Genomic DNA, 23,960 nt, shown 5'->3' on the forward strand with positions numbered 1-23,960 from the left:
TCTCGGTCGTTCACCGAGTCATCGGCGGCACGTTTGTAGGAATGGTCGTTCCTAATAATCTGCCCAATTCTCAGGCAATGTAAATGCACTTTTAGGTTGCCTTCACAAGCGGCAGATTTTGGGACTGAAAATCTGTGACTGAATATCTGTTACATTCAACTTAATGTGGCTTGCAGAAATTCATGTGCTTGCTGCCTAAGGCCTCATGCACATGACAGTTTTTTTTTTTTTTCACGGTCTGCAAAAACGGGGTCCGTGGGTCCGTGATCCGTGACCGTTTTTTCGTCCGTGGGTCTTCCTTGATTTTTGGAGGATCCACGGACATGAAAAAAAAGTTGTTTTGGTGTCCGCCTGGCCGTGCGGAGCCAAACGGATCCGTCCTGAATTGCAATGCAAGTCAATGGGGACGGATCCGTTTGACGTTGACACAATATGGTGCAATTGCAAACGGATCCGTCCCCATTGACTTTCAATGTAAAGTCAGGAGTCCCTTTACTTTCACACTTGTGTTCATATAATGCAGACGGTGGCTCCGTTCAGAGCGGATCCGTCTGCATTATATTGTTAAAACATTTCTAAGTGTGAAAGTAGCCTCAGACGGATCCGTCCAGACTTTACATTGAAAGTCAATGGGGGACGGATCCGTTTGAAAATTGAGCCACAGTGTGTCATCTTCAAACGGATCCGTCCCCATTGACTTACATTATAAGTCTGGACGGATCCGCTTGCCTCCGCACGGCCAGGCGGACACCCGAACATAACTTGAAGCGTCCCCATCACCATGGGAACGCCTCTATGTTAGAATATACTGTCGGATATGAGCTACATCGTGAAACTCATTTCCGACAGTATATTCTAACACAGAGGCGTTCCCATGGTGATGGGGACGCTTCTAGTTAGAATATACTACAAACTGTGTACGTGACTGCCCCCTGCTGCCTGGCAGCACCCGATCTCTTACAGGGGGCCGTGCTCAGCACAATTAACTCCTCAGGTGCCGCACCTGAAGGGGTTAATTGTACTATCATATCCCCCTGTAAGAGATCAGGGCTGCCAGGCAGCAGGGGGCAGACCCCCCCCCCCCCCCCCTCCCCAGTTTGAATATCGTTGGTGGCACAGTGTGCGCCCACCATCGGGCCCCCCCCTTCCTCCCTCTATTGTTATAGATCGTTGATGGCACAGTGTGCGCCCACCATCGCCCCCCTCCCTCTATATAGCAGTAACAACATCGGTGGCAGTGTGCGTCCCCCCCCCCCCCCGATCATTGGTGGCAGCGTAGTTCCGATCGGAGTCCCAGTTTAATCGCTGGGGCTCCGATCGGTAACCATGGCAACCAGGAAGCTACTGCGGCCCTGGTTGCCATGGTTACTTAGCAATAGTACAATTGTAGAAGATTCATACTTACCTGCTTGCTGCTGCGATGTCTGTGACCGGCCGGGAGCTCCTCCTACTGGTTAGTGACAGTTCTTTAGCAATGGGTCTGTCACTTACCAGTAGGCGGAGCTCCCGGCTGGACACAGACATCGCAGCAGCAAGCAGGTAACTATGAATCTTCTACTATTGTACTATTGCTAAGTAACCATGGCAACCAGGACTGCAGTAGCGTCCTGGTTGCCATGGTTACCGATCGGAGCCCCAGCGATTAAACTGGGACTCCGATCGGAACCACGCTGCCACCAATGATCGGGGGGGGGGGGGGGGGAGATGGGAGGCCGCACACTGCCACCAATGTTGTTACTGCTATAGAGAGAGGGGGGGCCGATGGTGGGCGCACACTGTGCCACCAACGATTTATTACAATAGAGGGAGGGAGGGGGGGAGGCGATGGTGGGCGCACACTGTGCCACCAACGATTTATTACAATAGAGGGAGGGAGGGGGGGGCCCGATGGGGGGCGCACACTGTGCCACCAACGATATTCAAACTGGGGAGGGGGGGGAGGGGTATGCCCCCTGCTGCCTGGCAGCCCTGATCTCTTACAGGGGAATAGGATAGTACAATTAACCCCTTCCGGTGCCGCACCTGAGGGGTTAATTGTGCTATCATATCCCCCTGTAAGAGATCGGGTGCTGCCAGGCAGCAGGGGGCAGTCTTGTACAAAGTTTGTAGTGTATTCTAACTAGAAGCGTCCCCATCACCATGGGAACGCTTCTGTGTTAGAATATACTGTCGGATATGAGTTTTCACGAAGTGAAAACTTAGATCTGAAAAAGCTTTTATGCAGACGGATCTTCGGATCCGTCTGTATGAAAGCAACCTACGGCCACGGATCACGGACACGGATGCCAATCTTGTGTGCATCCGTGTTCTTTCACGGACCCATTGACTTGAATGGGTCCGTGAACCGTTGTCCGTCAAAAAAATAGGACAGGTCATATTTTTTTGACGGACAGGATACACTGATCACGGCCTCGGCTGCAAAACGGTGCATTTTCCGATTTTTCCACGGTCCGCGAAAAAAAAAAAAGGAAAACGGCACAACGGCCACGGATGCACACAACGGTCGTGTGCATGAGGCCTTATTCAAATGAGGGGAACTGATTTTTATTCATTGAACTTCCCCCCCCCCCCCCACAAAATCTGTCACGTGTGAAGTCACCCTATGGAGCCAACATCAGGAGTGGGTCATAAAAGGAGAGAATATATAAAGGGCAGATCTCCTCCTTCTTCTCTTTTTTTTTTTTTTTTTTTTTTTAATCCACTCCTGATTTTGGTTGAACGTGGAGCAGCACCCTTATGCCCAAGAGACCCTTCTTAACAAGTAGGGACTGTCCAAAGTAGACAACCCCTTTAACTATTTAACTGCAAATAGCAACCAAGATCTTCCATTGCTGTCCTTCAGCTGCCATCCTCTTTTCCCTGGTGCATAAAGCTGAACATGTTGTGGACTCGTATAACCTGTATCACCAACCCTCAGTTATATCCAAGCAGTAAATCTAGCCTACCTACCAACACTTAAATGCCAAAGCACAGGTCCTTTTCCACCCAGGAATGTCCCTTTTGATAGAAAATTCCAATTTTGCCTTCCACTGACTCTTGGAACGTATGATCCTGCCGGCTGTGAAATATGTTGCCAGTCAGCAGCTAAATTCCATAATACTGAAAATAGTGAAAATTTTGCATAGAGTACCCTTTTAGGCATAATCTGTGTTCAGAATCTGCCATTAAAACGTCTAAAATTAATGCCTCCTAAGCTTCATCCTCCATCTTTCATTCCTTTTAATTCTCTACCATGTTGTACCTAAATATGCTATAATTTACACAACGATATTAAGACCTTAACAGTGTTCTCCGCGTAGAGCATCTGAAGTGCTGAAAGGCTTAAATGTGTTAAAACCCAGATCAGGTGACTTAAGCCCTCTCAGCGGTTGATCTGAAGTCAATAGGATTTAATTAGGGGGAAGCTACATGAAAGCATGGTGAATATTGAGTCTTTCTACACACAAGTCTTTGCGGCATGAGCGTGCAGGTGTGCCAGCTTCACACTTTCTTTCTCTCCTCGTTATTGCCATTTTAATAATTTGCAGTAATTGGTAATCTGCAGCTCTGTTTTCGAGCTGCTGCAGTCATGATACCGCTCTTTAGTATTAAGGTGTCCGTGCACATTAGAAATCTAAAAGCCCAGCACTGTGTCTTTAAAAACTTCAATCCTGTAGTCGGTTGCATTAAAATTGAATCATTCAAAACTAGCGCGTTTCAGACAAATACATGTTGTCCTACCTATAGGTGGCTTTAGACCAGCACAACGTTTCAGCAAATGCTTGTGTTCGACAATCTGCTCGTTGAAATGGGCAGCTGATCACCTGATGAACGAGCAAAACGCTCGTTCCTTGAGCGAAATGACTATTATCATTTCTGGGCGGCAGATCGTGCTGTCTAAAGAGCTATCTGCTGCCCAGAAACAATGCAGATGTATGGGATGAGCGATCGCAATAGTGACCGCTCGTCGATCGACCGCTCGTCTGCCAGTGAAAAAATTCACCTTTAGTCATGGCGAGCTGTCATGGCATGATGAGCTGCTTTGATGGCCATACATCTCAGACAGCTGTTAGCTGAATGCTTGATTGGCTGACACTACATCTCCCCCCCCCCCCCCCCGCCAATAGACTTGCTTACTTGCTTACTCCCTTTGGTGGTACATGTTTTCCCATTAGGCCTGGGGGATACCCCCCTTCCAAAGGATGGGGTATCTGGTGGTAGAGTTGGGGCCACCTCAGCTGGCCCTGATAAAATCAATGGGTTTAACTGTGCAGTTACTGTTATAATACCTTCAAGAATGAATCTTTTCTGTATTTCTTAAAGGGGTTCCCTGGGAATTAAGAAAATGAAAATGCTTAAATATTACTTTATTATAAATATTTTCCCAAATACCTCTCGTTATTTATAAAGGCTCATATTTTTTTTTTTCTGGCGTGCAATCACCCTCCTCTCATGTCTCCTCATCACCTCCATTCCCACGAGATTCACCTGTATTCAGGATCATGATTCCTGACCAGCAGAGAGGAGGATGAGGCAGCACTATGGCTCAGTGTCCTCCTGTGTGATTAGGACAGATAGGACTGCGGCCATTTTATATTCCCTAATGATTGCTCCCCAGACAAAATGAGCCATTATAACTAATGAAAGATATTTGGGAGTAGATTTATTATTTAAGTAGCAATTAAGTATTAAAAAAATGTTTTATTCTTGGAGAACCCCTTTAAAAAATTGCATTAAGTGTACTTTGGACTTATTCATTGCTTTTAAAGGGCACATATCAACAAAATGCACCCGCAAAGTGGACCCATGGTGCCAAGAAATGAACCCTATTGATATCCTCATTACATGGCAGTGAGGTTCTAAAGAGTCAAGTAGTAGGACATTGTCATGTGACCCTGTTTAATGGGCTGAGGGTAGGTTCACAGAGTTTTTGGAAGAGGTTTGAGGCAGGTTAATATAGTCAAAGCCTGAAGTGGATCCAGCAGGAAGAAGTATAATTCCTTCCATTATATTTCAGATTCTTTTCTAATCCACTTCTGAGTTTGGCTGGAAAATCTTGCTCTTAAGCTACTTTCACACTCATGTTTGGTGCGGATCCGTCATGGATATGCACAAACGCATCCGTTCAGATAATACAACAGTCTGTATCCGTTCAGAACGGATCAGTTTGTATTATCTTTAACATTGCCAAAACGGATCCGTCTTGAACACCATTGAAAGTCAATGGGGGACGGATCTGTTTTCTATTGTGCCATAGAAAACGGATCCGTCCGCATTGACTTACATTGTGTGTCAGGACGAATCAGTTTGGCTCAGATTCGTCGTTTTGGTGTCCGCCTCCAGAGCGGAATGGAGACGGAACGGAGGCAAACTGATGCATTCTTAGCGGATCCTTATCCATTCAGAATGCATTAAGGGCAAAACTGATCTGTTTTGGACCGCTTGTGAGAGCCCATGACGGATCTGACAAACTGAAACAAAAACGCCAGGGCCTAAGGCTACTTTCACACTTGCGGCAGTACTGATCCGACAGGCTGTTCACCATGGCGGATCCGTCCTTGCGCTATTTTGCCGTGCCGGTGGACCGCCGCTCCGTCCCTATTGACTATAATAAAAAGTCGGACATGCAGGAATTTTTAGTCCGGCGGCTTTTGCCGTGCTGCGCCAGAGCTCCGCCCCCGTCCCCATTATAGTCAATGGGGACGGAGCAGCGGCACGGCGAAATAGCGGAAGGACGGATCCGACATGGTGAACAGCCTGTCGGATCCGTCCTGCCGCAAGTGTGAAAGTAGCCTTACTTGAATTTAAGCACATAAAGTTTAGGGATTATAAACATTTAGCTTTTTTTGTCCCGTATTAAAAGGCCATTATAAAAAATAATAATAATAATAATAAGCTTTACATAAAAAGCCATTAATTGCCAAATAAACTGAGGACATCATGTGTCTAGTCATAGGACTAAGAAAAGATGGTCTTATTAGAGCTCTACAGACTCTGTCACAGCTTCATAATATGTAAATGTGTAAAGGTAGCAAGTGGCTCATTATAAACATTGACTTTTTAGATGCCCTTTAATTCTGGCACCCAAATGAGGGGCAGCACATGCGCTGATATCAGGCAGCTGTCTAGACAGCCACTGCATTTTAGCTCCAAAGTGATTTCTATGTCAGTGACCCTCTAGATCGAGCACTGACACTTTAGTAGATGCTATTAAAATTTGACAGCCGACTGCTGTTGTTCATAACTGGATCTGGAAATGTTGAGCAGGGAGAACCTTGTAATTACTGAATAAATATGGGAACATTACTCAGATGGGTTGGTAGCTTTTCACCCATGGCCAATCTTAGTCATGCACCAGGGTGGGCTTGTGGGACAAACTGTCCGTTTTTGCTTGTAAAAATGTTCGCTAGTTCAGTCTGGCGACGCAGTGAAGTGAGCTACAGTATAATCATTCTCTCTGGGATTTTAAAGGGACAGTAAGTACTTTTAATAATTACTAAAGGGAGGGGAAAACGTAGTTGGTTTATAGGCTTAAGTGTAGTAAACATCTGTCTGGAGAAAACTTCTGTTCCTCACCTCTTGTGCTTCTCCATCTTTATTTGGGGACAGTGTAGACCAGGGCTGGCCAACCTGCGGCTCCCCAGCTGTTGCAAAACTATAACTCCCAGCATGCCCAGACAGCCTACAGCAAGGCATGGTGGGAGTTGTAGTTTTACAACAGCTGGAGAGCCGCAGGTTGGCCATCCTTGGTGTAGACCTTAGCTAAGTGGTTGAGCTGTATTGCAGAGGAGCAGTGGGGGAAGAAATTTAAACTGGTTATTTAGGATCCCCTCACTTTAGAGTTACCCCCCCCCCCCCCCCCTCCCCAAGCATGGTTGACTTACTACAAGAAGCATGCTCCATTGAGTTTCTTCACCCTGAGTTAGTTTGCTGACCTTCAGGTCTGAGGCTCATTTCCGACTGGGCTGCAGATGAGGTTGTGTATGCTGCTTCAGCCAATGACTGGCCTTCGCAGTGACATGTCCCCAAGTGTCACGTGACCCAGCAGTGATGTCCCATTTGGGGACATGTCACCACTTTGGCCAGTCATTAGCTGCAGCAGTGTACATGACCCGATTCACAGCCTGGCTGGAAGTCAATGCACCTGGGACCTGACGTTTGACTAAGACAGCGAGGGCTCGGGAACAGCGCGTTGGGGAGTACGTGGGTATGATCCTTGTGTTAGGTCAACCATGCATATTCAAAACCAGCGGGATCCTGGACAACCCCTTTAATGCTGCTGCAGCAGCTGCATCAAAGCCAGAGGTCGCAATAATGCCTGTACATGCTTCTGTGACGCTTGTTCAGGCGATTTTACTCCCTGGAACAAGTCTAAGGCGTACCAATACGTCTTAGACTTTCCCCCCACATTGATCAGCGCTGTGAACGGCACGGGCAGCTCAGTGATTCTGCCTGTGCCTGAAATAACCAATAACAAAGCTCCTTACAGCAAGGAGCTTTGTTACTGGTTGAGTATTGGCGCGCCAGAGCGATACAGATCCGGTTCAGGCGGGGGAAGCTAGCGGGAGCTGGAAGGAGGAGGGGCTGGCACCCAGGGGTGGCTGTAGTAAGGAGAGTGGGGCACACTGCCTAAGGACCCTGGCAAACATGACAGGGCTGCTGGAGAGCTAAGGAGCCCGGCCTTGTCAGTCTTCAAGTAAGTGATTCCCCCCTCTCCCAATCATGGTTCCATCCAGTCTCCCAGTTCTCTACTCCCCCCCCCCCCCTCCTGTCACCCCACTGGTGACCCTGCGTCCCCTGCGACAGTCACCCCACAGGGAAGAATCCGTTCAGTTTCCGTTCGGGATCCTGTCTTTTTACCAGACAAAAAAGTGCTGCATACAAGGCTTTTTTGTCTGGTCTTTTAACAGAAGCTTCAAACACGGCAGACAGAGGCTTCAAACACGGCCTCCAACGCATATGTGAGCAAGTATGGGCCTATGTAATATCTATTTTAGTTAATGTAACTGTCGTACTCCTCAGCTAAAAAATACTCCTCAAAAATCAGAGGAATATTTTTACTCTTCTGGAAAAAACGGAGTGCGACCTCTAATCAAATCTAAAAACAAAAGCTGCCTCCACTAATACGGAGTAGAGGCTCTGCGCCATTTTATGGGGTTTAACAGGGCAGCCCATACAACTATACCCTGGAGGAGCTGTGTACATGAAGAGCAGTGTCAGGTTAACCACGGATGTGGTTTGTGATTCTGCACTGCTCAGTTGTATAAAGTGGATGTTGAGAGTTGTACTTGTTTCTTCATGCTTCCACAGTGTAAACAGTGATTATAAGGTTGGCTGCCATTCCAGCGCTCAGCCTTTTCTTTCACCCCGGGAAACAATTGTTCTGTACAGTGCACAGCCATAGTGTTCTGTGCTGTCGCTTTCATTCAATGCATGTACAGGGTGACCTCAATTCTGTGTCCTCGGAACACCTTAAAGGAGGTTTAGATAAACATCCATAAGATCACATTGATGGCCCTAAATTTTCCTCTAGATTCACTGGGGGGGTGAACTGTTTACTTGCACGCACACAATGATGAGATGAGAGATTCATGTACCTATCCTACATCTCGTAATGATCCTACTATTACGTATCACTGGTTATAAAGATTGTTAATGGTTGACATTCTTAAAGGACTTATCCACTCAGGATGACCTCTTTCCATATGACTTATTTGGATATGGGCATAATAAAGGGTTGTCCTACTTTTGGGACTCTCCTCAGTTAGCCGCAGTTGAGAGCTGTTACCCAGACTTATTCGAGTGTCCTTAGGGCTGTATTGGACCTGCAGATAAAGCAGACGATTGTCAGGAAGGAAGTGGTCCTTTCTGACCATTGCCTGCTTGTTAGTGGAGGAGACCGCTACTATTACACGCAGTGATCTCCTTCACACTATGGGGAGGAGAGATCAGTAATGCCATCGCTTGTCCCCATACAGAATCATCATTTGCTGGCAGCGGAGCGTGATTGGATGGCACAGTCTGCTGCCGGCAAATGATGATTTTTGTGCCTACATAAAAGATGCGTTTACCCGATGAGTTCGTTCATCGGGTAATCGGCGACACCTTTGCACAGGCAGATCATCGCTAATGAGTGTTCCTATGAACGCTTGTTGGCATTTGGCAATGATCTGGCAGACCCTCGGCTAGTGTAATACTGCCCTAAGGCAAGAACCATACTTTCTAAGACCTCTATGGAGTAAATCTCATTAGTACTACTGTGATACATTTCTTCTGCCCAAATTGCTGTGTAGTGTAGTATATCCTTAAAGGGGTTTTGCCATCCCATACAATAGGGGCATATCTTTAGGATATGCCCCCATTGTCAGATAGGTGCGGGTCGCACCTCTGGGACCCGCACCTACAACGAGAACGGAGCGGGGAAATTAAATGGAGGGCGCACTGCGCATGTGCAGCCGCCCTCCATTCATTTTAATGGGGCTGCCGAAAATAGCCGAGTGCTCTCATTCACTTGTATGGGGGCAGCGGGGAGCAGCACTTTGTGGTGGACGGACCCCGGGAAACCCGGGGTCCTCCAGCCACAGCTCTTCCCACTCCGTTCTCCTTGCATGTGTGGGTCCCAGAGGTGGGACCCGCACCTATCAGACAATGGGAGCATATCCTAGTGATATGCCCCCATTGTATGTGATGAGAATACCCCTTTAAGGTTTGGAAAGCTGGAGATCAACCAGTAATGGTAGTCATTTTGACTTCATCTTATCGCATATTCACTGATTTCCAAAAAAGATGGGCTACAGCCCTCCTATAAGTAGCTAAACTACATTGGCTCTACTCAGGGATATTCATTGCCAAAAGTTGTTGACCGGAGACGAAAGAGTTTGGTATCATTTTGGAAATTAGTCCAAGGTCACAGTCCAGTGATGAGATCTTTTGACTTAATTTTTTGGGTCAATCTCCTCTTGTAGTAAAAGGTAATGGTGACATATTGTGGGTACGTCATACAGATCCCATTTAAATTTTTGGAAAAGTCCTTTATAAAAGTAAGACCGTTCCATCACTAATTATTTGAATAGTAAACCTTCTCTCTCTCCCCAGGTACTGACTGTCTAGTGAAGAGAAGATCACAGATCATTCGCCATTGGACTTAACTCTGCTTTCCTTCTTCAGAAGTCATGTCTGGAAATTACGACGATGCAGTTGGGGTTGAAGTGTCCAGTGACAGCTTCTGGGAGGTAAAGATTTTGGCAGTATTTTAGCCAATATCTTCGTTTTTTCCTCCAGGGTTATTTAAGCATAGTTCTGGACTGAGGCTCCTTTAACCTCCCAGAGGAGGTGATTGTGATGGTATAAAACAACCTGCGGCTCTCCAGCTGTTGTAAAACTACAGTTCCCACCATGCCCTGCTGTAGGCAGTCTTTGCATGCGGGAGCTGTCGTTTTGCAACAGCTGGAGAGCCGACGGTTAGCCATCCCTGGTCTAAAATCACCTCCAAATGGCGATTTGAAATGTATTTAAATTTGTTGTTGGAATGGAATGAACCGTTTTATGTGTGAATGTAAGAATGATGTATGTAAATGATAACAATAATTAAGTGAAAGAAATCCTAAGTCGCGGAAAACTGTACAATTGAAAGGAGGCTGTAGTACTTGTTCGATGGCCTCTAGCCTGGATGCAAGATGAGACACAGTTGGGCATGGAGGCATACAGATTCTATATGGTATCCTGCGGAACATTTGCTCACAGACGTTGTAGCTGGGCCCGTAGATCCTGCACACTTGTAGGTTACTGAATCTGGCATCCCAGCTGGTCCCATAAATGCTCGATTTATTATCCTGCTGAAAAATGCCAGTTAGAAGCCTTGACATGACAGGCAACACATGGCCGCAAGATGTCCTGCACGTATAGCAGAGCTGTTAGTGTCCCATGTATCATAACTAGGGGTGATCTACTGTTTTAGGGTACTTTCACACTAGTGGCAAGGAACTCCGTCCGGCAGGCTGTTCCGGCGGGTGAACAGCCTGTAGGATCCGTGGTGCTGCTAGTGCACGCGTGCCCCCGGACTAACGCTCCGGCCCCATTGACTATATGGGGCGGGCCGGAGTTCCGGCAACGGCACGGCAAACATGCCCCGAGACGGCCGGAATGAAAGTACAACGTGTTTATTTTCTTTGCAGACTCTTCAGTGTCTGCATTGTCTCCTCATCCACATAGCTTTCTCTGTGTAAACTCTGCTCCACTTCTGCTATGACATAAAATGTATGGCATTTGTACTTCTGAGGCCCTTACAGTATCTCAAGGTGGCGTGACACGCGGCATGCTACTGTGTGTGAGGTGAATGTACCATAGGGAACCTTTACCATTCACTACTGTTATGAGATGAGATCTACCCTTCCAATACATCCTTTGCTACCACAAGTCTTCTTTTATGTCACCTATGTCTGGTACTGAGAGCTTCCTGTAAGATAAACATACAAGCAGTGGCGTAACTACCGGGGAAGCAGGGGAAGCAGCTGCTTCGGGGCCCGGGCTGCCAAGGGGGCCCGGCGCCCCGGCTTAAAATATTGTGTTCATTTTCAAGTTAGTTAAATATCGTGTTCAGGGCCCCTTCACAGCAGCCGCTAGTGTGATCTAATTTTACTGTCTGCTAAAGTCTCCTGGTCTGGGATTCGAACCCACAACCTCCAATCTATTAGTGAATCAGTGGCAAAGCATTTACCCTCACAGCCATAAAGGCTGCATTACAACTGACTGTAAAAAAATAATAATACATCTATACACATGACAGCTGCCAAAACACACCTAGCACTGCTATATCTGTATATGACAGCTGTCCCTGCACACTCAGCTCTGCTATATCTCTATATATGACAGCTGCCCCAGCAAACCCAGCTCTACTACATCTATACACATGACAGCTGCCGAAACACAGCCAGCTCTGCTACATCTATACACATGACAGCTGCCCCCAACACACCAGCACTGCTATATATCTATATGACAGCTGTCCCAGCACACTCAGCTCTGCTATATCTCTATATATGACAGCTGCCCCAGCAAACCCAGCTCTACTACATCTATACACATGACAGCTGCCAAAACACAGCCAGCTCTGCTACATCTATACACATGACAGCTGCACCAGCACACTCAGCTCTGCTATATCTCTATATATGACAGCTGCCCCAGCAAACCCAGCTCTACTACATCTATACATGACAGATGCCCAAACACACCCAGCTCTACTACATCTATACACATGACAGCTGCCGAAACACAGCCAGCTCTGCTACACCTATACACATGACAGCTGCCCCCAACACACCAGCACTGCTATATATCTATATGACAGCTGTCCCAGCACGCTCAGCTCTGCTATATCTCTATATATGACAGTTGCCCCAGCAAACCCAGCTCTACTACATCTATACACATGACAGATGCCTAAACACACCCAGCTCTGCTACATCTATACACATGACAGCTATCATATATAGAGATATAGCAGAGCTGAGTGTGCTGGAACAGCTGTCATATAGAGATATAGCTGAGATACTGCTATATCTGTATATGACAGCTGTCTCAGCACATTCAGCTCTGCTACATCTCTATATATGAGCAGCTGCCATGTGTATAGATGTACACTTAGCCAGCTATAACAGTAGAAGTCTCATATTTTTTCAGTCAGCATCAAGGCAGCTCCTATGGTCTAGTGGTTAGCTGTTCTGCCTCTGAAGCAGAAGGTCGTGGGTTCGAATCCCAGCAGACTCTTTTATGAAATACAAGCACTGAGTCCATATAAGGACATACTGGGCGGGACACAATACAAGGCGGGACACAGGAAGAGGCTGCATCGCATCGCTGACATGGAGGTAAGTAGAAGTGTTTATTTTATTTTTTTTAATACCCGACTGTTACTGCCATGGGGGGAGCGGAAGGCACCTGATACTGGCACATGGGGGGGGGAGTGGGGTTGGCACCTGATACTGGCATGGGGGGGGGAGAGAGGCACCTGATACTGGCATGGGGGGGGGGGGGGGGGGAGGGAGAGAGGCACTTGATACTGGCACTTTTTTTGTGGTGGTGGGGGGGGGGGAAGATGGCACTATGATACTGGGACATGGGGGGGGGGGGGGGGGGGGTTGGCACCTGATACTGGCACATGGGGAGGGGGGAGGGAGAGAGGCACTTGATATTGGCACTTTTTAGTGGGGGGGGGGGAGATGGCACTATGATACTGGGACATGGGGGGGAGGAGAGAGGCACTTGATACTGGCATGTGGGGGGGGGGGGGGGTTGGCACTATGATACTGGCACATGGGGGGAGAGGCACTTAATACTGGCACTTTTTTGTGGGGGAGATGGCACTATGATACTGGCACATGGGGGGAAGAGAGAGGCACTTGATACTGGCACATGGGGGGTGGGAAGGAGAGAGGCACTTGATACTGGCACATGGGGGGAGATGGCACTATGATACTGGGACATGTGGGGGGGGGGAGGCACTTGATACTGGCACATTATTGGGGGGCATTATGGGGGACACTAGGCTGGCAGCCTATCAGAGGCCGGTCACTGAGGGGCATCTACTGGGGCACTATATATGGGGCATTTTATACTGGTACATTTTGGGGGCACTAGCAGGAAGGGGGGAGAGGAGCACTATGGGGGAATTTACTGGGGGCACTATATAGGGGTATTTTATACTGGCACATTATGGGGGCACTATGGGGACATTAGCTCAACTGGGGGCATTACAAGGGTGTATTTTTTGCACTGTCACATTATAAGGAGAATTATTACTACTGGGGGGGGGGGGGGGCATTATGGTGGGTTTTATTACTGCCCCATGGTATGACCCCCTAGTAGCAGCACCGGCCTCTCCCTGCTTTGCTATCCCACTGCCCCTTCTCCAAATCCTTATTATAAAATCTTTCTCATTAGGATAAAACACAACATCCGCTCCGCCGAGCCCCCGGCCAAAGTGTGGAAGTGGCGTCCGAGATCCCCAAGGCCCAAGCCAAGTAACTGTAAGTGTTCATGTGGAGTATGTTTATGTTATGCACATATAGCCTACACTGTGCCCCACAATATACAGTATACCGCTACACTGTGCCCCACAATGTACAGTATACCTCTATACTGTGCCCCACAATGTACAGTATACCTCTATACTGTGCCCCACAATGTACAGTATACTGCTACACTGTGCCCCACAATATACAGTATACCGCTACACTGTGCCCCACAATGTACAGTATACCTCTATACTGTGCCCCACAATATACAGTATACCTCTACACTGTGCCTCACAATATACAGTATACTGCTACTGTGCCTCACAATATACAGTATACTGCTACTGTGCCACACAATATACAGTATACCTCTACACTGTGCAACACAATATACAGTATACCGCTACACTGTGCAACACAATATACAGTATACCGCTACACTGTGCCACACAATATACAGTATACCTCTACACTGTGCCTCACAATATACCGCTACACTGTGCCACACAATATACAGTATACCGCTACACTGTGCCTCACAATATACCTCAACACTGTGCCACACAATATACAGTATACCGCTACACTCTGCCTCACAATATACCTCTACACTGTGCCACACAATATACAGTATACCGCTACACTGTGCCACACAATATACAGTATACCTCTATACTGTGCCACACAATATACAGTATACCGCTACACTGTGCCCCACAATATACAGTATACCTCTACACTGTGCCACACAATATACAGTATACCGCTACACTGTGCCACACAATATACAGTATACCTCTATACTGTGCCACACAATATACAGTATACCGCTACACTGTGCCAAAGGAGTGGGGTTTACACAGGAGGAGGGAGGTGCGAAGCGCGCTGAGGGGGGCCCTTACAAATATTTGCTGTGGGGCCCAGTCACTTCTAGTTACGCCCCTGCATACAAGTATAATTACTCATCGGGGAAGCCACAGTGTGACCACACGTTTTGATACATTGCGTTTTCCTCCAGAGCAAGAGACACTCTTGGTAGCGGCTCTCTGTTATGGCTATATCAGAGGGAGCGTCCAAGCTTCCTCTTTATGATGTCCTTATGGCCTAATTGGGTATTTGGAAAGCGGTTGTTCTACTGGATGCTCAATGTACTTCTAGGTGCCTTTGCTGCTGTAGAACAGAGGTCCCAAAGTGTACCATGATAATGGAGCGGAAGTGTGCATGCAAGACGATCACATTCACTTCTATAAGACTGCGCTTTTTAAGCATTTCCACTTTGTCTTCAGAGTTTTGGTTGCAGCCTCTAAGTTATTATTATTTTTTTTTTATTATGGTTATTTTTAATTTGCAATATAGGCCTTTGGGTTAGTTAAAATTTGCTGAGCTGTGTTCCCTTGTCTCTTTGCATTGTTTTAGCAGGGAAACCATGACGTGAAGTCATCTGGAAGTTCTGTAGGAAACTTGTAACAATTAAAGTGAGTCATAAAAGGCTGGGATTCCGCCCCGAGAGGAACTTATTAGCAAGTGAACGGAAGCTTTCCCATGTCCTGGAAAATAGCTGTATTACTACAAATCAAGGCAGTGGTCTGCACCGTGTGAGTCCACAGCATGATGGGCAGTTGTAGCTTGGCACGAGTTAGTGTACGCACAGGTTGGAGATCCCAGATGTAAAGAGCTTAGTGCTTTGTTTTACACCTTTTGAAGCTTTTTCTGAGGATTTTGGTCTTCTTCTGCAGTGTTAAACCAGTGGGTGGATTGCGGAACCGCACTTGGTTTTGGCAACTTTTGCCCCCATTTTCTAACTTCCTCCACTGTGCCCTCCATCAAAACGAATGAAACATTTGGGGTTTTGTCAAACACAGCTTTTTTTTTTTTTTTTTGGGCCGTTGTAGGACGGTGCAAGGGAATGTCGTTGACGGAAGGTATGTGTCACCGAGGTTCCTGGCCAGTTTTCATGTGTGAGCAGCAGTTGGTGTTTTAACACCTTGCTATTTAGTATATCTGTGATGGCTGATCCGGGATGGCTCTTACTAGGGGTAGCAAAAGTGCTGGGTGGGTGACTACTCCCCACTTTCCAGGCCAGGTTTTGAGAGGCCTATAGAAAACGGCAAGCAGTGTCAGGTGGTGGTGGGGGTGGTGATGATCTCTCTCTGACATTGGAGTTCTGGCAATCTCTGTGGAATCTGAGCCTTGTGCCAGGCTGGAGGCCTTGATCCCTGAGGACTGCTGTGTCCTGTGCTATGCCAACCGGGTGTGGATTAACACTCAGGATAAAAGCATTGGATCAGCCAGGTGTCTCCCGGCAATGCCCTGGAGATGGTGGCCTTGGTAGAGCGCTACAAGGCAACTTTGAATCTTAAGGAGGGTTCTTTCGGAAGGGTGGCAGTCAAACCCTATAAATCTCCACCCCAGACTCTGGGACTTGTGCCAACCAAACCCGCCTGGGATGTACCCCCTATTGACCCGGCTCAGATGGTCTGTTGGCGGTGTCTGGAACCTGGCCATGTACGAGCTGACTGTCCCCATCATGTGGAACCAATGGACACGAACTATGGCTTCCGTCAGTCGTTATATGCCAGGAAGCTGTGTGCAGCAGGCACCCCAAAAACTCTAAATCACTTGTGCCAGGTGGAAGTGGAAGACAATCCAGTGGAGGCTCTGCTGGACTCAGGGAATCTGGTGTCCCTAGTAAGTTCTTCCCTGATACGGTCTGCTGAGTATACTGTCCGGAAAGTCAGGGTCATGTGCATTCATGGGGACTTAAAAGACTATCCCAACGCCCTGGTGTCTCTAACTACGGGGGCCGGCAGGTGGACTCACGAAGTGACGGTTGCCACAAACTTACAATACAATGCTTATAATAGGGAGAGACTTCCCTGGTTTCCCGGCACTTTGGCCTGCTACGAAAGTGACTGAGACCCATGAGACGGGGGTAACCCCAGCAGAGTGGCCTTGGTCCGGGGGGAGGCCAGAACCCTGGGAACCCGAGGCCGAAGGGCCAGCGGTAGGGGTGACTGCCATTCGGGTGGAAGAGGGGAAGACAACCCCACTGAGTGTAATAGTGAGAGACGTGGAGGACTTGCCGCCGGGGCCTGAGCTGGCAGACCTGAATGTCTCCGGGGATAATTTTGGTACGGCACAACACCGGGACCCCACCCTATCCCGAGCCTGGGAAAATATATTAATAGTAGATGGTGAACCACAACAAGCTGGGGCAGAGTCGGTGTTCCCCGTTTTGTGGTTCAGCAGGATATGTTGTATCGAGTAAACCAGCTGCTGGGTGAACCCATTAAACAGTTGGTGGTGACCCAGGGTTATCGCAAACTTGTGTTAGTTAGCCCACTAACATGTTCTCGGGGGTCATCTGGGAATGCAGAAAACACCGGACCGGATACTACAACGGTTTTACTGGCCCAGTGTGTTTAGGGAGGTGGACGAATTCTGTAAGTCTTGCCCGACCTGCCAGGCAACTAGCCCCCAGCACCTTTTCCGCAGGCCTTTGGTCCCTTGAGCGAATCGCTCGGTACCCAAAGCTGGTGCCACTGCGACATACATCGGCTAAACTTATAGCTAAGAAGCTAATGGAGATGTTCTCCTGAGTGGGGCTACCTAAAAGGGGTCCCCTGGTCAGTCAGAACCTCTTTATGTCCAAGGTCATGAGGGAACTCTGTAAGTTGCTGCATATCAAACAGTTACGCACGGACTTGTACCATCTGCAAACGGACATTCTGGTTAAAAGGTTTAACAAAACGCTAAAAACCATGTTAAAAAGGGTGGTGTCTAAAGATGGGAAGGACTGGGTCCTTCTTCTGCCCTATCTCATGTTCGCTGTGCGAGGGGGTACCCCTAGCCTCTACTGGGTTCTTGCCCTTCGAATTGCTATATGGCAGACCTCCTCGTGGTTTGTTGGATGTAGCCAAAAAGGCGTGGGAACAACAACCCACTCGACATAAGTGTCCTTGAGTATGGTACCAAGATGCAACAGCGGATAGAGACGACAGTTTTGCCTCTTGTCAGGGAGCATATGGAGGCCGCTCAGCGAGCCCATACTCGGATCTATAATCGGCAGGCTTGGGTCCGGATCTTTAACCCGGGTGATCGGGTTTTGGTTCTGGTGCTGACCATGAAAAGTAAGTTCCTGGCCAGGTGGCAGGGGCCTTATGAGGTACTTGAAAAAATTGGAGAGGTAAATTACAAGGTACACCAGCCAGAGAGGCAAAAGCTGGAGAAAGTGTACCATGTGAATCTACTTAAACCGTGGAAATATAGGGAAACCTGTACTGAAGACAGCCCGCGGCCAGGTTTTCTAGGGGAATCAGTTTCGACCCCTATGTCTGAAGCAAGGAAAGCGGCTGCCACAGTAAGAATTGCTGTAATGAGTATGAAGAAACCAGCACTCGCTCAGGTGCACACTGCCAGGGAGAAGAGCACGCTCCACAATAATCAAATAAGAAAAACTCCCAGCAGCTGTGTCTTGATGCAGGTAAACTGTTTATTCCATAAATGGGAATGATCCTATAACCAGGACGCGTTTCGGCAACGTGTCTTCATCAACAGTAAGGCACATTGACAGTAAGATTTGCTGACTGCCTCTCCTCAAAGCAGGCTCAGGAGGCCAGAGATTTTATTGGCCGGAACACGGATGTGTTTTCAGATCTCCCCTGGACGCACTTCCACAATTTGGCATAATATTGTCACTGAGCCTCAGCTGAAAGTCTGGCTAAAACCATACCTGGTACCTGAGGCTCGGTGACAAGCCATCTCATAGGAAGTGCAGATTATGCTGAGACTAGACGTCATTGAGGAGTCTAAAAGTGAGTGGGCTAGTCCTATAGTGCTAATACCCAAGCCGGTCGGGACACTCCGGTTTTGTAACGACTTCTGAAAACTAAACGAGATCTCTAAGTTTGATACATATCCCTTGCCTCGAGTGGATGAGCTTATTGAGAGGTTAGGCCTATTTTTCTGTTTTGGACCTCGTCAAAGGGTACTGGCAGGTGCCCTTAATGGAGGGTGACAAAGAGAAAACTGCCTTCATCACACCAGAGGGGGTGTTACCCTTCAGTCTGCATGGTGCCCCTGCCACTTTTCAACGGCTCATGGACATTGTGCTGTGTCCACATCGTTGGTACACTTCGGCTTACCTGGACGATATTGTAATCCACAGTACCGACTGGGAAAGTAATCTACCCAAAGTACAGGCTGTAGAGGACTCCCTTAGGAAGGCTGGACTGACCACCAACCCAAAGAAATGCGCAATGGGGTTAGAGGAGACTAAATACCTGGGGTACGTCATTGGACTTGGAGTTATCAAACCCCAAGTGAATAAAATGGAGGCGATTCGGAATTGGCCCCCCCGACCTGTCACCACGAAGCACGTAAAGTTGTGGTCACTGGTTTTGGTGACTCCCGAATTCAAGAGGGAGTTTCTGGTACAGACCGATGCCTCTGAAGTAGGCCTCGGAGCTGTACTCTCTCAGGAAATCAATGGGGAAGAACATCCCGTTGTTTTCCTGAGCCGCAAACTCACCCCAGCCGAGACCCAGGGACAGTATAGTGGAGAGAGAGTGACTGGCCATCAAGTGGTCACTCGAGTCTCTCCGCTATTATCTGTTGGGGAGAAAGTTCCGCCTGGTGACCGACCACTCCCCTCTCAAGTGGATGATCCAGGCCAAAAGGAGGAATGCTCTGCTCTCCAGATGGTTCTTGTCATTACAAAACTTCAAGTTCTCAGTGGAACACAGGGCAGGCCGCTTGCACGGAAAAGCGGATGCCCGGTCCCGGGTACACTGTCTGGCAAATGTTCACCCCCTCAGGGTTGAACAAAGGGGGGGGGGGGTACAGTACAGACCAAAAGTTTGGACACACCTTCTCATTCAAAGAGTTTTCTTTATTTTCATGACTATGAAAATTGTAGATTCACACTGAAGGCATCAAAACTATGAATTAACACATGTGGAATTATATACTTATCAAAAAAGTATGAAACAACTGAAAATATGTCATATTCTAGGTTCTTCAAAGTAGCCACCTTTTGCTTTGATTACTGCTTTGCACACTCTTGACATTCTCTTGATGAGCTTCAAGAGCTAGTCACCTGAAATGGTTTTCACTTCACAGGTGTGCCCTGTCAGGTTTAATAAGTGGGATTTCTTTCCTTTTATAAATGGGAATAGACTGTTAGAATTTGTATTATGGCAAGAAAAAAGCAGCTAAGTAAAGAAAAACGAGTGGCCATAATTACTTTAAGAAATGAAGGTCAGTCAGTCTGAAAAATTGGGAAAACTTTGAAAGTGTCCCCAAGTGCAGTCACAAAAACCATCAAGCGCAAGAAACTGGCTCACATGCGGACCGCCCCAGGAAAGGAAGACCAAGAGTCACCTCTGCTGCGGAGGATAATTTCATCCGAGTCACCAGCCTCAGAAATCGCAGCTCAGATTAGAGACCAGGTCAATGCCACACAGAGTTCTAGCAGCAGACACATCTCTAGAACAACTGTTAAGAGGAGACTGTGAATCGGGCCGTCATGGTAGAATATCTGCTAGGAAACCACTGCTAAGGACAGGCAACAAGCAGAAGAGACTTGTTTGGGCTAAAGTACACAAGGAATGGACATTAGACCAGTGGAAATCTGTGCTTTGGTCTGATGAGTCCAAATTTGAGATCTTTTGTTCCAACCACCATGTCTTTGTGCAACGCAGAAAAGGTGAACGGATGGACTCTACATGCCTGGTTCCCACCGTGAAGCATGGAGGAGATGGTGTGGGGGTGCTTTGCTGGTGACACTGTTGGGGATTTATTCAAAACTGAAGGCATACTGAACCAGCATGGCTACCACAGCATCTTGCAGCGACATGCTATTCCATCCGGTTTGCTTTTAGTTGGACCATCATTTATTTTTCAACGGGACAATGACCCCAAACACACCTCCAGGCTATGTAAGGGCTATTTGACTATGAAGGAGAGTGATGGGGTGCTGCGCCAGATGACCTGGCCTCCACAGTCACCGAACCTGAACCCAATCGAGTTGGTTTGGGGTGAGCTGGACCGCCGAGTGAAGGCAAAAGGGCCAACAAGTGCTAAGCATCTCTGGGAACTCCTTCAAGACTGTTGGAAGACCATTTAAGGTGACTACCTCTTGAAGCCCATCAAGAGAATGCCAAGAGTGTGCAAGCAGTAATCAAAGCAAAAGGTGGCTACTTTGAAGAACCTAGAATATGACATATTTTCAGTTGTTTCATAATTTTTCCACATGTGTTAATTCATAGTTTTAATACCTTCAGTGTGAATCTACAATTTTCATAGTCATGAAAATAAAGAAAACTCTTTGAATGAGAAGGTGTGTCCAAACTTTTGGTCTGTACTGTATGTAGGAAGGCCCAAGGGGCCGTCGTTGACAGAAGGTATGTGTCACCGAGGCTCCTGGCCTCGGTGGAGAAAGAGCCAGTTTTCATGTGTCAGCAGAAGTTGCTGTTTGACACCTTGCTATTTAGTATAGCTGTAATAGCTGATCCGGGACGGCTCTTACTGGGAGTAGCCAAAGTGCTGGGTGGGTGACTACTCCCCACGTTCCAGGCTGGGTTTTGAGAGGCCTATAAAAAAAAAAAAAAAAAAAAAAAAAAAAAAAACAGCCAGCATTGTCAGGTGGTGGTGGTGATGATCATCTCTCTCTGACATTGGAGCTCTGGCAATATCTGTGGAATCTGAGCCTTGTGCCAGGCTAGAGGCCTCAATCCGGGAGGACTGCTTTGTCCTGTGCTATGCCGACCGGGTGTGGATTAACACCCAGGATAAAAGGTGACTGTTTTTGCTGTATGAACTGTCTAGGTGTAAACGAACACCAAACTGCAAATGGACTGTCGTACTGTTTTGTTGCCATAAGTGTGAATAAAACACTGAAGGTTTTGAGTTAAACGTGTCTTTGCCTCTATACTGCGTCCGCTTGTCCTGTCTTCCAGAGCGAATCCCCACACAGTCTTTGATGCTCTTATTGAGGCCAAAGCCAGAAGCGGGTCCAGCAGGAAGGAGAAGTTCTTACATTAGATTTCTCATTCCCTTCCAACCTACTTCTTGCCACAAAAGGCTGTGTGCGACACCACCCTTGGAGGAGTGGTTGTCATCTCCCAGGATGCATGTAGGCCATCTGGCAGATTAACAGACCTGGATAGAAGGATTGGGTTGGAGGCAGGCCAAGAGTGTTTTTACAATGTGGGTGACTGCGTGACCAAAGATTGCACTGCATGAACTCCACAATGGCAGTTGTGGTTGCAACTTTTTGGTTGGTAGGAACAGTTCTGGACCACAAACTGCAGCTCTAACCATTCCAGCTGATAATTGGCAAAGCTTATAGGTAATGTTTTGTATAGCTGCCAGCAATGCATGTTGAGGCACCATCACTGGGTTTGGAGTTGGGCTTCTATAAAGATGGAAAAGTAAACTGGGTCACAATAGGACAAGTGTTTCATTCGCTTTAGTGGCTGAAGAAAAACTCAAGGTCACGCAGAATTTATTCACTTTGCTTCTATCAGATTCCACCCGACAGAGGCCAGACTGTTCTCCACCACCACACGCCGGATGACTATGACTCTCTCCACTGTCAGCGCTGCATGTCAATGAGGCCTGTAACTTTCTCCATGGAAGCTGTTTGGAAACATTGCAGGGATTCATGGATACACACATGCAATGCTGACAGAGGCCCAGGAGACCCTTCCTGTAATGCTATCTGTTTTGCTTTCTTCCATGAGGTCTGCTTCCCATTCCATGATTATACACATTAAATGTCCCATTAACATGTTTCAGTGAATGAAGTTTTGTCAATGTATTTGGATGATTGGTTATACAAGGGAATCATTAACAGTCTTCTGCTGCAAAACAAGAAGACGTTGGATGGAATGGAGCGGTGTAGCAATAGGATAACGATCCTTTAACAATCGCCCCAATAGTACTCACATAGCATTGTATAAAAACGATAACCTGTATAATCATTGAATATAGTCATTGAAGAGAGAGATTCTAAAAACACTGACATCACTATCTTTTATATATCTCTTCTTCTGCCCCCATCTTTCAACTAAGGCAGAGAAATTACCTAAAAGTAACATGCTAGTGTGTATGGAAGCATAAAGTGGGTAAAAGGGGATGAGCTTAAATGGTATCTGTCATCTGGTTTGAGCATATTAAGGTGTTACTACTGCCATGTACAGTAAAATACCTTATTTCTTGCTGTAGTCTTCATTTTAAGTTTCATTAGCGATAAAATCAACTTTTATATGTTATGCAAATGAGCATCCAAGGTGCCCAGAGGGGTGTTATGATCCTTCTCTGGAGCCCAGTAACTCCCCCGTACAGTGCCCAGCCCGCCTTCCTTTAGAGCCCAAGCACGCCTCTTCCAGCATAAGTAACTGCCCACACCTCAACTCTTTCCTGCTGCTCCCCTCCGCTATGTCAAATCGTGATGTAGAAGCTCCTGAGGGCAACAGCTTCAAATGTGTCACTGGGCATGCGCCGAGCCCAGTGACAAATTTAATGCTATTGCCCTCAGGAGCTTCTACATCACGCAGGCAATCCGCGGTACTGCGCCTGCATGAGATTTCACATAGCGGAGGGGGTGACAGCAAAGAGTTCGGGTGTGGGCTGTTACTTACGCTGGAAGAGGCGTGCTTGGGCTCTAAAGGAAGGTTGGCTGGGCACTGTACGGGGGAGTTACTGGGCTCCAGACAAGGATCATAACGCCCCTCTGGGCACCTTGGACGCTCATTTGCATAACATATAAAGTTGTTTTTATCGCTAATGAAACTTAAAATGAAGACTACAGCAAGAAATAAGGTATTTTACTGTATATATAAAAAGGATCTAAAAAGTCTACACACCCCTGTTAAAATGTCAGGTTTTTGTGTGGAAAAAAAAAAATCTACACTTTTTAATGTGACCTATAAACTGTACAACTCAATTGAAAAACAAACTGAA

The 23,960-nt window shown here is 47.3% G+C and overlaps 1 protein-coding gene across 3 annotated transcripts in view; it reads left to right on the plus strand.

Moving 5' to 3' along the window:
- PACSIN2 (protein kinase C and casein kinase substrate in neurons 2) overlaps positions 1-23,960 on the plus strand; it is a 108,887-nt gene that overhangs the window by 47,999 nt on the left and 36,928 nt on the right. For all 3 annotated transcript variants that reach the window (XM_044281079.1, XM_044281080.1, XM_044281078.1), the window contains exon 2: positions 10,075-10,211. In XM_044281079.1, the coding sequence (XP_044137014.1) occupies positions 10,152-10,211 (60 nt within the window). In that variant the 5' untranslated portion in view covers positions 10,075-10,151. The remainder of the gene's footprint in view (positions 1-10,074; positions 10,212-23,960) is intronic.

Source organism: Bufo gargarizans, chromosome 2 (genome assembly GCF_014858855.1).
Source record: "Bufo gargarizans isolate SCDJY-AF-19 chromosome 2, ASM1485885v1, whole genome shotgun sequence".
NCBI classification, from domain to species: Eukaryota; Metazoa; Chordata; class Amphibia; order Anura; family Bufonidae; genus Bufo; species Bufo gargarizans.